This window comes from Heloderma suspectum, chromosome 1, assembly GCF_057233095.1.
Source record: "Heloderma suspectum isolate Gila_16-S chromosome 1, 16-S_ref, whole genome shotgun sequence".
Taxonomy (NCBI): Eukaryota; Metazoa; Chordata; class Lepidosauria; order Squamata; family Helodermatidae; genus Heloderma; species Heloderma suspectum.
This window is the reverse complement of record NC_139458.1, coordinates 395,290,323-395,305,916: the sequence shown is the minus strand read 5'-3', so window position 1 is coordinate 395,305,916 and position 15,594 is coordinate 395,290,323. Positions and strand designations below refer to the sequence as shown.

Sequence of the window (15,594 nt, the reverse complement as noted above, 5' to 3'; positions counted from 1 at the left end):
ACCATGGTTTGTTCTTCTAGCCATGAATGGTCTTGCAGATGAACAAACAAACCACAGCTTATTGTCCCAGTTTTATGTTTGTTTCTCTCCTGCCCGTTTTCATTTCCAGGCTGCATTTGTACAGCCCCTGTTTCAGGGTGGACAGCAGTGCAAACAAGCCAGGAATAAGGCACAGTTCTGGGTTCAGACATCATGACAAGCCCTGGTTTTAAAAGGCCAGACTTCTTAAGTCAACAACAAACTATTTGTTTATGGCCAGTAAGCAAACCATGGTACATTTGTGGGAATGGGTTCAGACACAATGAAAAGCCAGATTTCAGTAAACCATACCATGGCTTAGCATTTTGTGTGAAACAGGACTCTACCATGCTTGGAGCTGACAAACGAAGGGCGATGACATTTGTACCAGAGACGGGAGGATGAAGAACACAGCCCACCCTGCTCTCTTAACCCAGTTAAGACACTGACAAATATTACATCTGCATTGGGTTCTAGTTAAATAGCAACTGGTCTTAAGCCACTATGGCCCTGAAAGTGTGTAGATCTCAAATTTAAGAAGCTAGCTTGAAGACAGTTTCAGTAACAGCAGAGTTAACCATTTGCTCCTCTTTGGGGATGACAGACTCTCCAAAAGTTATTAAGAAAGCAAGTTTTGCTAGAAATGTGTTGTCTTCTTACAAATATAGCATCATAGACCATTCTCCTCAGTTCTGTATCTAGAGCTGTAGGAAGAAAGACATGATGTTCTTACAAAGGAATCCACTAGAAAAACTGCTTTTTTGGTTTAAAGAGCCACATGATGCAACTATCTATTCTTAAAAAAAAGAAAGAGGAGGAGAGCTCTCATGTTAAACTCAGTAGCGAAATATAACAGCAACAGTTTCAAGCACTGTTTGGCTAAGTCACTCCAAAATTACAGCTAGCTAGTTTGGACACTGACTCTCAACCATCCATTCTTCTGTTTCTTTGAAGAGGCTTGTTAGTAATGAATCATACCAAATCTCGTAAGAATATCTGTGCTGGATCAGACTAGAGGCCCATCTAGTCCAGCATTCTGTTTCAACAGCGGCCAACCAGCCGCCTGTGGGAAGGCTCAAGTGGGACATGACCGCAAAGCACCCTCCCACACATGTTCTCCAGCAACTGGCGTACAGAGCCATACTGCCTCCAATACTGGCGGTAACATAGAGCCGTCAGGACCAGTAGCCACTCATAGCCTCCCTCATCCTCCATGAATGTGTCTAATCCTATTTTAAAACTTCCCAAGTTGGTGACTATCACTGCATCCTGCATTAGTGAATTCCATAGTTTAACTATGTGCTTCAGGAAAAAGTCCTTCCTTCTTTATGTTCTGAGTCTCCCACCATTCAGGTTCATTGGATCAGCCCAGGTTCTAGTATTATAAGGTGGGGTAGGCATCTCCACACCAAGTATAATTTTATATGTCCCTATCAGTATCATGTCCCCCACATTTGCCTTTTTTCTAAGCTAAAAAGCCCCAAATTTTGCAACCTTTCCTCATATTAAAGATAAAGGCTCCAGCCCTTTCATTTTGGTTGCCCTCTTTTGCACCTTTTCCAGATCCACAATATCTTTTTTGAACTGCAGTGACCAGAACTGTATTCTAACTGTGGTTGCGTCATAGATTTGTATAAAGATGACATTGGCAGTTCCAGTTCCTTTTCCAATGATCCCCAACATGGAGTCTGCCTATTTCACAGCAGCTGCACACAGGGTTGGAATTTTAATCAAGCTATCCACCACAACCCCAAGATCCCTTTCTTGGTCAGCCACTGCCAGCTCAGACCCCATCAGCCTATGGGCTTCTTCACACAGAGGCTTTTTGTCCTGCAGTTTTAGTGGGCTTCAACTTCCGGATTATTCCCAGGATTAAGATCACCCTTTACATGCGTTTCCCTCCCCCCACCTTTTCCCCCCTTTATCCACAAGTTCTATATGTTTGATTTATACAGCCACTAGATGGTGCTGTGATCTAGCTTCTCTTATTGTGGGATTTCCTCTTTACACATAGAAATAGAAAACAGATCTTTTTGTTGCTACGTTATTTGTGTTTCAAATTAAGCTGTGGAAATGCTTGGAAAGTACAAGAGAGGTGCTGGAAATTGCTGATGCCATGTGAAGGACCCGCAAACTTCCGTGAGTGATCAATCTCTAGGGACGGCAGAGAATTTCTCCATGAATCTTCAGGAGGCCGAGCGCCAAGGTATTTGGCCTGACGGCCCCCCGAAAGTGTTGAGGAACTTCTCCGCCGGCCCCCCGCCCCCCCCCCCGGGATGGGACTTACCTTCAGCGAATGTCCCTCTCAGCGGCAGGTCCCAACGGCGGTTCGGCGGGGGCGGGGGCGGGGGCCGGTCTCCCGACCGGCTGCCACCGCTGCCATTACAAAATAAAAAAGTAAAAAACACACACACACACACCCGTGATAGGCTACGTGACGATTTATGTAGCCTATCACAGCTAGATTTCCAAAGTCAGCCGTGATAGGCTACGTAAATTGTCACGTAGCCTATCACGGGTGACTTTGGAAAAAAAAAAGCGCGTACGCAAATGGCGGCGGCCCATGGGCGCCGCCATTTGCATTCCTTATTTTGGCACGTCTAGTCTACGTAAAGATTTACATAGACTACGGCGAAAATAAGGGCAATGCAAATAGCGTTCCCTTATTTTCGCCGTAGTCTACGTAAATCTTTACGTAGACTAGACGTGCCAAAATAAGGAACGCAAATGGCGGCGCCCATGGGCCACTGCCATTTGCATATGCGCTTTTTTTTTTTTCCAAAGTCACCAGTGATAGGCTATGTGACGATTAACGTAGCCTATCACGGCTGACTTTGGAAATCTAGACATGATAGGCTACGTTAATCGTTACGTAGCCTATCACGTTGTTTTTGTTTTTTTACTTTTTCTTTCATGGCCGGGGAGACGGGGCGCTTCTCCCCGGCCTGAATTTCGGCCGGGCGAGGCGGGGCGCCTCCCCCCCCCGGCCTGGATTTCGGCCGGGCAAGGCGGGGCACCTCCCCACCCTCGCCTGAACTTTGGGGGGAGAAGCCAAGCGCCTCCCCCCCACCGCGAAAAAAGCTGCGGGACAAGGTAAGTCCCTTTCGTACATCCCTATCAATCTCAATCACAGGATAAAAGCCTCATGTGGAGAAGCCCTACAGGTGAAGCTTGTGGGTTTTGCCCCAATGTGCATCACTTTTACGCTTGCTTACATTGAACCGTATTTACCATTTTGATGCCCATTCCCCCAGTTCGAAGAGATCCTTTTGGAGCTCTTCACTGTCCCTTTTTGTTTTAATCACCGTAAATAATTTGGTGTAGTCAGTGAACGTAGCCATCTCACAGCTAGGGATGGCGGAGAATTTCTCCCCGAAACTTCGGGGGGCCGAGTGCCAACGTGTTCGGCCCCCCGAACAAGTTTCGGGGAGAAATCCTCCAGAACCCCCCCCGCACCCCCCCCGGGACGGGACTTACCTTCGCCGAATGTCCCTCCCGGCGGCGGGTCCGGCCGGCGGTTTGGCGGGTGTTCGAGCGGTGCGGGAGCGGCAGCCGGTCTTTCGACCGGCTGCCGCTGCCATTCCAATAAAAGAAAAAAAAACGCCCCCATGATAAGCCTATCGCGAACGCCATTTTTTTTTTTTAAACGCCCCCGTGATAGGCTACGTGATGATTAACATAGCCTATCACGGCTAGATTTGCAAAGTCAGCCGTGATAGGCTACGTTAATCGTCACGTAGCCTATCACGGGTGACTTAAAAAAAAAAAAAAGGCGGGTACGGATAATGGCGGCCCCCATAGAGAGCCGCCATTCCCATTCCTTATTTGGTCGCTGTAGTCTACGTAAAGATTTACGTAGACTACGGCGAAAATAAGGGCAACGCTATTTGTGTTGCCCTTATTTTCGCCATAGTCTACGTAAACATTTACGTAGACTACAGCGACTAAATAAGGAAGGCGAATGGCGGCTCCCTATGGGGGCCGCCATTAGCGTACGCGCTTTTTTTTTTTTTAAGTCACCCGTGATAGGCTACGTGACGATTAACGTAGCCTATCACGGCTGACTTTGCAGATCTAGCCGTGATAGGCTATGTTAATCATCACGTAGCCTATCACGGGGGCGTTTAAAAAAAAAAAATGGCGTTCGCGGCCGGGCGAGGCGGGAAGCCTCCTCCCCGGCCTGAATTTCGGCCGGGGCAAGGCGGGAAGCCTCCCCCCCGGCCTGAACTTCGTGGGGGGAGCCGCGAAGCGCCTCCCCCCCACCGCGAACAAGCTTCGACGAAAGGTAAGTGCCTTTCGTCCACCCCTACTCACAGCTCACCCCTAACTCCAGGTCATTTACCCACAAGTTTAAAAGTACCAATCCCAATTCAGAACCTTTGGGGACTAGGGATGTAAGAAATGACTTACCTGTTTCGTTTCGTATATCTGCGGTGGGGGGAAGGTGCTCCGCCCCTTCCCCCGAAATCCTCGCCGGCCAGCTCCGCTCCACGGCAACTCCGCAGAGCCGCCGGTCAGGGCAGCCCGCAGCGACATCCGGCCACTGCTGGGCTGCTCAGGGACACAAATGGCAGCCGCCATAGCCGCCGCCATTTGCTTCCCTTTTTTGCTGTGATAGGCTACATAAATACTTACGTAGCCTATCACGGCTAAAATGGTGAAGTGAATGGTGGCCGCCATTCGCAGAGCCGTGCGAAAGGCAGCAGGTGAGTGCTCTGTTTCGCGCACCTTTCGCGGGGCGGGGGGGCGGGGGGCTTCGTTCCGCCATGGGTTTCGGGGGGCCAAATGCACTGGCATTCGGCCTCACTAAGATCCATGGTGGAATTCTCCGCCATCCCTATTGGGAACCCCACTGTTTACATCCCTCCATGGTGAGAACTGTCCATGAATGTTGCACTGAAATTAAATGTTTCACATCTAACATCTCAGGAAGGCTGACATCTCGGGGACATCAACAGAGAGAAATGGCAAGCGTAGAGCACAACAATAAAGAATTATGGAACAATCAAAATCAAGGTGAATTGGAGGAAGGAGCTCAGCTATTGCAATTCCTGAAATAAGAGGGTCACCTGCAAATATCAGCAAAAATTATCTACTAAACAGTAATGAGCGTGCACATATATTACATTGTCTGCCCCAAAGTCACTGCCATCTTATTATGTTAGACTTCCTGCCTGCAGAGGTGAGCAGAAATGGCAGCAAGAGAGTGGGCGGCAGGGGAAAGAGAAAGGGGGAAGATGATGTGGTCTCACAACTACACTCAGGGGTTCTGGCAGGTGCCAGTGGTGCCACTTTACTGACACCTGTGCTAGAAGTAGGTTAATGATGCTACAGGTAGACAGGTTGCTTCTTGCTTCAGTTTTAAGAAGGGACTATTGAGCTGTTCAAGAGATTTGCAGTGACCTACAGGGTCAAACATATCCGTTACCTGCCAGTACTGCAATCTAGCTGCAAAATGGTGGCAATCCAGAAGGAAACCACACAGGCTGCTGGCATTACCTTTGCCCTTTTAGTGCTGTAGTTCACACAGCAGAGGTGGCAAGCTCTCTCCAGCTCAACAGCGGCTTACCTCTTGAGTGCTCAGCTCTAGCAACAAAGTTATCTGCATGCACAGTTTGCTCAAATAAACACATATCAATGTACACAGCTCCCTTTGATTTCCACTACTGTGCATATACTAACCATACCGCACAGTGAAATTTTAATCTGCAGAGTGTTTTTCAACCCTCAATGTGTTTTCCCTTCAAAACACCCTGAGAGAAAAGATCCCGCTTTATAAATGGAGGACCAACTTCAAGGGAATCAGGTATCAAATCCCCTTTCAGTTATGAACATCTGTAGGTGATTCACTGGGTCACATCCAGATTTAGCCACACTTTGAGGAAACCTACTGAAATCACTGGAACTCAAGACTGATTGATTTCTTTGGGTCTACTGTAGGTATGACTGGATCTAACCCATTATCTCCAAGCTTAACCTACTTCACAGGGTCATTGCATGAAGTGGAGGGGAGAGGAAACATGCTAACTTGAAATCCTTTTTAAAAAAGAAAAAAGAGGACAGGATAGAAGCATGACAACGGGCTGGATGCGCCTGATCTCATCTGATCTCGGAAGCTAAGCAAGGTTAGCCCTGGTTAGTACTTGGATGGGAGACCGCCTGGGAATCAGGCTTCCTGCACTGAGCAGGGGGTTGGAATCAATGGTCTTGTAGGCCCCTTCCAACCCTATGATTCTATTATATGAAACCAGCATTTTCAAGTCTACATTCCAGGAGATGAGTTTAAAATGTAATTTAACAAGAGGGCAGTCTGGGCTTCTATAGGTACTGCCACATTTCTGTACACTTAAAGCACCCACCCCCAACAAAAAGCACCAGATGTCTAGAACAGGAATATATATTCAATCGAGGTCACCAGCCAGAGCTGTAAATTAAGCCTGTAATTTAATCCTGGGCTGGAGGGAGGGGCAAGGACTCTCTGATCAGTTGCTCCTCCGGGTGACACTGTACCACTGAAATGGCAACAGAGCTGCCTCCCTGACAGGCAGCACCAAACATGGAAAACATGGCACTGGATCAGTGGGGAGGGGGGATGGGACCGTGGAGACAAACTTGGATGGGGCAGCTAGCAACCAGTGTTTACAAACATAAACTGGGAAGATCAGATGGGCCAGCCATAAATTATGACTGGATCGCAGTCTCGCAAGAGCCTCACTCAACATAAAAAGCAGAGAGGCTTTATAGCCCGGCTTTGGTTTTAGGTCGATCTCTAAAAACAAAAATTGCATCACATGCGGGGCACTAAGAGCTACTGAAGCATGATGGAAAAAATTCCATCTGACGAGTGAAATTGAATAACAAACACCTCTCTGGCCACATGGCAAGCACACATGCTGGCGCAGAGCCTTGTTATAATGTCTCCCTGGTCCAGATCACACTTCCAAACAAGGCCGGATAAGAAACAGGGTTTCATTTGTTGTCGTATTTTAAGTACTGATGTTAAAAGTGGGGGGGGGGGAGAACATATGGGGATGTCACCATCACTCCTTTTTCTGCTCCTGTTCATTCTTTTTTTTCTTCTGCCATAATCAAGTTGAAGAAGAAGGAGAAAATCACAGCACCCTGCAGTTATTAATCCCTTGATCTCTACCCACAGTTTCTCCTAGCTGGCGGAAGAAGAAGAGGGGGGGAATTATTTTTTTCTTCTGAAGCTTCTTTAGATCAAGCTGCTAAGTGTTTTTTGGCTAATTTTAAAACTCCCGGCCTCAGGACAGGGCCAGAGGAGCGTTCGGTGGGCAACATGGCAAGGATTCTTTTTCACTTCCAAATGATGCAATCCGGGACTCAGCAGCCTGAGAGGGAAGCCAAGTCTTTGGTTTCCGATACTCTGACAGCCCTTATTCCTAAGGGTTTGGACTACCCACCATCTTTCAGCCATTTTATAGACCATCTAGGACACTGTTGTACTGAACCTCCATATTTTAATGGTCGGGCTGAATTCCACAGTGCAGAGTGGTACAACTTTACAAATATTCTGTAACCTTTTGCATTCCCTGGTGAAAGGTTGTTTACAAAAGGAGGCAACTTTAGTTGAGCTAAGATAACCATTATCTATCATCTGTGTTCTCAAAACACTGTCTTACTGGTTCTTCTCCGTGAACTAAAGGAGCAAATAAAACACAAAAGAAATGAACTTTTCTTAGCCTCAGTTGAACCTGAACGTAATAAACTCAGTCAGTCAGTACAATATTTTAAGTGATTAGGACTACATTTGTGTGCACAATTGCTAATGCATAAACTCCGTATGCTTGTCCCTAATAAAACACTGCTCCACTTTGCTTATTGGGTGGAGATATCCATACAGTGTATGCATATTCCATCTTTCTTCCATTGAGTGTGGACTTCTTACAATTTTTGCAAGCACACAAGCACAGACTAGAGCTCTTTTGTTTTCAGCCCCTTCAGAAGTTAAATCCCAAAATGAGGGCAGATGCATCTTGACTCCAGTGCACATGCTTGTAGATGTTTGCACAAAAGGGCTAGACCTTCCATGAAGCAGGGTGGGGTGCCTGCATCAGATAGCAGAGCAAGAGGAACAGCAAACTGCACCACTCCCCACCCACTCCCAGGAGGGCCCACCACCACCACAGCCCTGTCACCTCCAGCGGGTGCTCTGGACAGCTCCACCAGCTGCTCTCCTGCCACAGCAAGAGAGCGGCTGGTGAGGCTCTCTAGAGCACCTGTCCTCCATTCGACTCATTGCACGGAGTGCCGCATGGCCAGAAGAAGCAGCTGTTGGGGGCTCATGAGATGTGAATCAAGAAGGAGAAGTTGTTGATTTCATTAAGCCTCCCCCCTTCCTTCACTGCCTCCACCCAATGGATGAGTTAGGGTGGCTTTGTTAAATAAACCAAAGCCAGGCCCAAGCCAAGGCATGGGCTGGAAGAGCACTACTCCACCCCATACCTCGGTCAGGCTGGCTCCGGCAAGTGCAGGCGTTATTTATTTGTTACATTTTTATCCCACCTTTCCTCCAAGGCACCCAAGGCGGCATACATGGCCCTCCTCCTCTCCATTTTATCCTCATAACAACCCTGTGCAGCCGGTTAGGCTGAGAGTCAGTGACTAGTCCAAAGCCACCCGCAGGGCTTCATGGCAGAGCGGGGACTAGAAGAACCTGGATCTCTCCAAATCCTCGTCCAACACTACAACTAGTACACCACACTGTCTCTCACCACACAGAGGAAAGCTGGTGTGCCCCGAAGATGGGCCCCCAACTGAGGTGGTGGAAGCCAAAGCTCGGGCCAAGGTGTGGTGAGGAGAAGCGCTCACCATGCACAGCTCAGACGTGGGTGCGGACTGAAGAAAGCCAGGATGAGCCCAAGCTGGAGCACAGGCCGAGGCGCAGCACAGAGGAGCACTCTTCTGCCTGGCACCTTGGCTGGGGAGGCTCTGGTATGCACAGGCTTTCCTCAGCATGCAATGAAGACAAATGATGTCAGGGATGGGGCATTGCTCCCTGACGCTGGGGGCAAGATCCCCACTCCCTGACACCATTCAGCCCACTAACAGTTAAAGGGGAAACCAAACGCCAACCCCTGACAACTTCCTTCTCCCTGATCTGGAAAGTCACACTCCTTCAGGGTTTTAACAGTACTCAGTTCTAGACTGCTGATTTCTTATAATTAAAGTTATGCTAAATGTATGTTTAAAGATTATCCTGCCTTCCCTGTAAAAACGTTCAAGGTGGCATACAGCAGTACATCCTATCAATATTAGACGAAAAAAGTTCTCACACGTGCTTCTTGATGGGGAAAGGTTGAGTCTGAACCTGGCAACTGTCCTTCACTTTGAGTCAAGCTACTTTATAGCCTCTCTTCTTTCTTTTGAGAATATCTCAAAGCCAGTGGAACTGAAGCTAGTAACTTTTGTACTGAACCTATGGCTTCCGGAAAAGGTTTGCCATTCCTTACAGAAGTATGATGACAATGCATTCTAATTACCCTTTTAAAAAGTTAGGAAATAACATGTGAAGCTGTCTGACTCTGAGCCAGACCATTGATCCATTTGGCCCAGTACCATCTACTAAGGGCCACCTTTACCTGTGTAGTGCTGCCCATTCCCTCAGACCTGCTTTGGAGGCTCTGCTTGTATGTCCACTGATAAAATCAGTTAGGCTGCTAAATACGATAAACGGGGCCTTCTCCGTGGTGGCCCCACAGTTCTGCAACTCCCTTCCAGATGATTTAAGCTTAGCGGCTTCAGTACAGGCCTTTAAAAAGGCCTTGAAAACTTACTTCTTCACTGGAGAATCTGAACGGCTTGTGTGATCTACAGCCATTTTCCTCTTAGTAACTGTATGACTATCTTGTAACATCACCTTTTGTGCATCACTTTGCAAGGGCTTGGCCATAAAAAGCAGCTTATAAATACTCTGAATTAAGAGATGAGCAGCAGGTCTCTGGAGTCTTCATCAGGGTCTTCTATGGCCCTGCTACAAGGTACCTTGTCTATTATTTATTTCATTTCTATCCCACCTTCCTTCCATCATGGAACTCAAGGTGGTTACATATGGTTCCCAGGTGGGCTCCCCTCCAAGCACCAACCAGCTATGACAGTGGTTGGACATGGGACCTCCCAAGTGCCAATGTGTGCTCTACCAGTAAACCAGCTTTCCCCAACCTGGTGCCGTCCAGATGTGTGGTGCTACAACTCCCATCAGCCCCAGCCAGCATGGTCAGGAATCCTGGAGTTGTAGGCCAAAACCAACCTTTCCAGGTTGAGGAAAACTGCACTAGATTCTGACTTTACCCTCAAAGAGTGGCAAGGCTCCAGTAAGAATCACATTCCCAACCCCCTGGTTTACCAGTGCTCTGATCACTGAGCTATGAAGCCACCTATCTCCGTGGTATGCATTACATTCCAGTGGTTCATTACCTAATCAGAAAGACCTTATTTCTTTGCACCCTTCTATCAAGAGGTAAGCCTGAACTGTCATGCCCCACTAAAATTAAACATGTGTACTATCAGTTCTAGTCAATAGAACCACAAAAACAAAGGAACTGATGCTTTAATTACCAGTAACAACCACAGATGTATTTAAAGTATTCTCCAGCACAAAATTACTGAACCCACAATAAGCCATCCTAGACACTAGTACCAAATAAAAAAAACCCACTGAAATTTAATGGGGCTTACAGCCAATAGATGTGTTCAGGATCCCGGTCCTTCAAGATCAATACTCATTTCAGTAAGAAATCTACTACTTTTTATTCCTTTTTGGGAAGTCCATTGCCTTAGTCCATTTTCAACCCGCTCACGCTCTGTGACTACTTCATCTGTTGCCAAGAAGTGGCCAAAAAGAAGAAGCAAGGGTGACTTACACTTCCTCTCTAACATGAGAATTGGAAGTCCTCTTACCAGAGGTGAGACCCATATGCTCCATAAAGTAACTGAGATCTTTCCCCTTCTGTATTCAAAAGGAACTGTGTAAGTCACGCATAGAGAAGGCTTAATACCATGTCCTTACCTAGAAACATCTTTGGTTTACTCCATTTTAAAAAATTACCCAGAGATATGCAGACACACACGCGCGCACACACACCCAGCTCAAGAAGTATACTGTGATGTTTGCATACCACATTGTGAACCACACTGATTATTCCTAAGGAAAGGTATTAGGTTTCTATCCTTGTGGATTGACCCTCAAACCTGCAATCATTTTAAGAACTTAAAAAAAAAGAAGATATTAAGACCTTGTTCTCCCACTTACAAGCCCTCCTGCATGATCATAACACATTGACATGATCTTAAAATATTGTGATACCATCGGAGGTTTTCCCTTCCGGTGGCCTGGCATAGGAATTGCAGCCTCCTTCACAGCACTGAGGGGAAAGTGGCAGAACATCAGTTATAAATACCTTTGAGAACCAGCGGTTCCTTGCCTTCTCGCTTGAGAGACTCCAGCACTATGTGCAGTGGCTGTGAAGGTATTACTCTGCTTGGCTCATTGGTATTCTCATCATAAACGACAATTTCTTTGGAAAAGATCCTCTTGAAGGAGTCCTTGCCTTCCCGGCAAGAGATCAAGTCCAAGACCGTGATCTTGCCCTGCTGAAGCCTTCTCCTGCTAATCTTATCCGAGCAATTGATGTGCACCGCCCCCTGGATGTGGCTTTTGTTGTACTCCATGAATGGCCGGCAGTCGATGATGACAGGCCCTTGGTGGCTCTTGGCGCATTTGGTCATCTTCTTAGCCAGGTCATTGGGGTAGATGGTTTTTATGCTCGCCAGTTGCTTCGTTGGGCCCGAGACCGGGCTCCCCACCGTGCTCGAGGGACTCAAAGGGCCGGAGTTCTCATTGTTGTTGACCATTTGGTCAGCAGGGCAAGGGGTCGAGGTTCCTACGTTGGCAGAGGGGGTGCTGCTGGTGCTTGCTTGCGCTTGGGCCTGGTTGTCCTTGTCGTACGTTGCCACAGTGCAGCAACTGGCACTGCTGCATCCACAACTCAAGGAGCGGGCAGAGCCGTTGGATGAGGGCATATACGTCAGATTAGCAGCCTTGAGGGACACGACAGCAGTGCTGAGCAGACTCACGTGGCTCTCACTGGCAGAAGAGGCAGGTTCAAGGAAGCTGGAGTCTAAGCACAGGTTGAGATCCTGAGGTCGGACAGGCCTTGAGATTGCCACTACTACCCTGTCGTCTAGTGGAGATGGAGGCATGAGGAGGCTGAGAATGGCAAGTCAAAAGGAACTCAAGCTCTCTCTGTTAAAAAGGAAAATAATAATAATAATAATAATAATAATAATAATAATAATAATAATAAAAATCTCATGATGCACAGGGCTTCATTCTTATACCTGGAAAGCAGAAATCCTAAACCCTGATGCCCCAAGGGCCTTTTTGCATAAAAGCAAATAAAAATGGAGAAGTTCTTACTAGCTAGTAACGATCATTTTGCACAGAGCACGAGGAGAACCGCAGCTGTGTGACTTCTAGAACAGATCATAGAATGATCAAATTGTAACCAAGTTAGAAAGCCACCCATCTCAACCTTTGTGCTATGGCAGGAACTTCCCACCCCCACCCACCCCCACACACACCCTACAAATCAGGACTGTGTGTATGCTGCAATTCTGTGGGCACAGAAGTGTGGCACTTGCTACAGAATACTACTTCTTAAGAATCTCAGCTTGCATTTAAATAAAAAGAGTGACTTTATAGCCCTGATGATTGCAAAGATATGCAATGCCTGCCAAAGTATCAGAGGCCAGAGAAGTTGCAAAATACACTTTCTGCTGGGTAGAGGACAAAACCTCTTGTCCCTCCCCTTAAGTAGTAGGAAAAAGTTGCAAAATACTAATATGAAACAAATTATGCAAAAAAAAGAGATAGGTTCTGCACATTTTGACTTATACGAGTTGCAGAATTCATCTCTTCTTATTGCAGAATTCTGATGTGCATGTATGTTTCAACAGCAGCCAATGGGTAGGTCTGCCAAGAAGACTAACATAAATAATCTACATTATCGTGGACAACACACCAAGGAGTCTGCATAGCAGACAGCATCGAACAACTCTAGCCGGTGAGCCCCATTCTGTCTTGCTGTTCACTGTGGAAGTTCATTGTGGACAAAGATCCTGACCCCCTGCTATACTTTCTCCTGCCTTCTGCAAATGAAGTATTCGAAAGCAACCAATGGTATGTTAACAACTAACAAGAATGCAGGACAGCCAAATCTGGCCTGGAAGGATGTTCCAGTGTTCCCTGAGCAAGCCGTTTTCATAACTGGCTTTTGGAGGGAGAAACCTCAAGCAACTCCTCACTAATCTGAATACATACTAAAAAGAAAGGAGAAATAGGAAACGGAGGCTGTCATGCATCCCTTATGAGAAGAAATGCTATTTTGGAACGGCACTTCATACGCTAACGCAATCCTCACAGTGACAGCTCCAGAATATCCAACCTTAAGGTACCCAAACTCCTATTCTTACTGTACATCCTTCTTATCACCACCCTACACATGGTGGGACAAGCTTGAGATGACCCCCTGCCTCATGTACTCACACACCTAAAATAAGAACTTTCTTCAACCTACCCCCACCATACAAGATTATATATATATATTTGTTTCACCACACCATTTAGTGACCAATTTCATTGGCATTTGGCATAGTCCAACTGAGGTCAGTCAAATGACACTAGTTTTTTAAAAAAGGTTATTGCATCACCCTCCAGTATCTTAAGGCTGAAATCCTAAGCAGTCTTATCAAAAACTGATTTCCATTAAGCTTAAAAAAAAAAACTTACTTTTGAGTAAGCTTGGTTCAAATCAATCTAGATGTACTACAACATTGCCTACAAAATTCAGGACAGCTGAAACTACCAGAAAGTGTAGTGTCCCCATTCAAAACAGAATAGCATAATGATTTTACCCAATTCAAGAATAGAGGTTTGTTTTTCAAAAAGTGACTTCAATTTTTCTGTAACAAGCTATTCCCCATCCAGCATTCTACCTCCTGTTTCTATAATCTTACAATGACCTCTTCCTCCATTAAGGTGGGCTGTTATCCCAGGACAACAAGCAGAGAACATGAGGAAGAGTGGGGCAGAAAATATTTGCAGGATGAAGAGAAATTATCACTGTAAATGGGGAGAAAGGAGACCACATTCATGACCTACGTGGAAAGAAATAATCCAGTAATGCTATGCAGGGAGAGGAGATCTGAAATACAGAAAACAAGTTGTATGCAGTTCCTTAGCCTTCTCTCTCTCTCCCCCCACTGCATTTGAAGAACAACAAATGTGTGTGTGTGTGTGTGTGTGTCACACAAATATGCCATACACTCCAAGAAATGGGGAACAGAGATGCAAAAGGGGGAGCGGGGGGAGGGAGAGAGAAATAGTACCTTTTTTCCCTCTTGAAATAGAAGCAGAAAGAAGCTGTTACTTTTGTAACCAAGTCACGTGTGGGACCAGTAAGATTATAATTTTTTTAAAGATATCCTAATAACGTATTTGGAGAGCAGATAAGATAACACCAGTCCCTTCAGACGGCCAGGGTATTTGGGAAGATCTGCATCTCTGCAGCAGAGGTAATACATTTACAGCCAAACCATGAAGTCAGACTTGCGAGTTAAAAAAATCCCAAACACACCCCCCCCCCCCGAACAAAAAAGGCACCTTTTCACGCTCACCCATCCGGAGCCTCTTCAGGACCTCACCGAAAAAGGAATGCGTTTTACAGAGCTTTTTTTTTTTTCCGGGGGGGGGGGGAGATGCTGGTGTCGAGAGACTCTTATGCACTCCGATCCCACCCGCACCCCCCTCCCCGACACTGCAGCAATCCCGCACGAGAAAAGCCTTTGCTCCTTCCGATTCATTCGGTGGACGTTCATTAAAGAAAAGCACACAGGTCAACTTACGCTGGGGCGCGGGGGGGGGGGATCTTACTATAGTATTGCTATATCTTCTTTCCCCCCTCTTCCCCCCAAATGTATCGCATTGCTCAGTTGTTCCTTTTCCAAAGTCATCTCTTCTCTACAATCGCACACATGATAGAAGAGCGTGCGTAGTCCACATACAGCCTCTTCCCCATCCGACCCAAAGTCTTCCACTTACTTCATAAATGAATCTTTCCCTCCCGCCTCTGGCGCTCGTCTGTAGCGATCGATTTACGCATTAAGCCCCCATTCACTCGGCTTCATTGATCTCCCGCTGCAACATACTTACTTTCTCTTTTGCTACACAGTAAATGTAAGGTTCGAAAGGGGCGTGGCGGGAGGAGGGATAGGCGGCGCGCCGACCCAATAGGGGCTCTCCCCTGGAAGCCTCTCGCTCCCCCTCGCGGGGATGCCCGTGATTGGCGGCCGGTAGGCAAGTGGGCGGAGTCGGGGGGCTGGCCTCTCGTCTCTTAAGGGCTGGTTTGTGCGAGCCCTCGGTGTTAGAACCAGCGGAGGGAGTGATGTCATTGGCAGCCAATCAAGAGCGCCAGTGGGCCAGCCTCGGCCGGAGAGCGGCGGCGGCTGCTGCGCTCTATTTACATGTACACTTAAGCGGGCGGGGGTGGTTAACTC

The 15,594-nt window shown here is 47.0% G+C and overlaps 1 protein-coding gene across 1 annotated transcript in view; it reads right to left on the bottom strand.

The window, feature by feature from the left end:
• DUSP10 (dual specificity phosphatase 10) overlaps window positions 1–15,276 on the bottom strand; it is a 66,111-nt gene extending 50,835 nt beyond the window's left edge. The window contains exons 1-2 of the mRNA XM_084828739.1: window positions 15,140–15,276; window positions 11,439–12,283 (exon numbers count right to left, since the gene is read on the bottom strand). Coding sequence (XP_084684865.1) covers window positions 11,439–12,240 — 802 coding nt within the window. The 5' untranslated portion in view covers window positions 12,241–12,283; window positions 15,140–15,276. The remainder of the gene's footprint in view (window positions 1–11,438; window positions 12,284–15,139) is intronic.
• Between the last annotated feature and the right edge of the window lie 318 nt (window positions 15,277–15,594).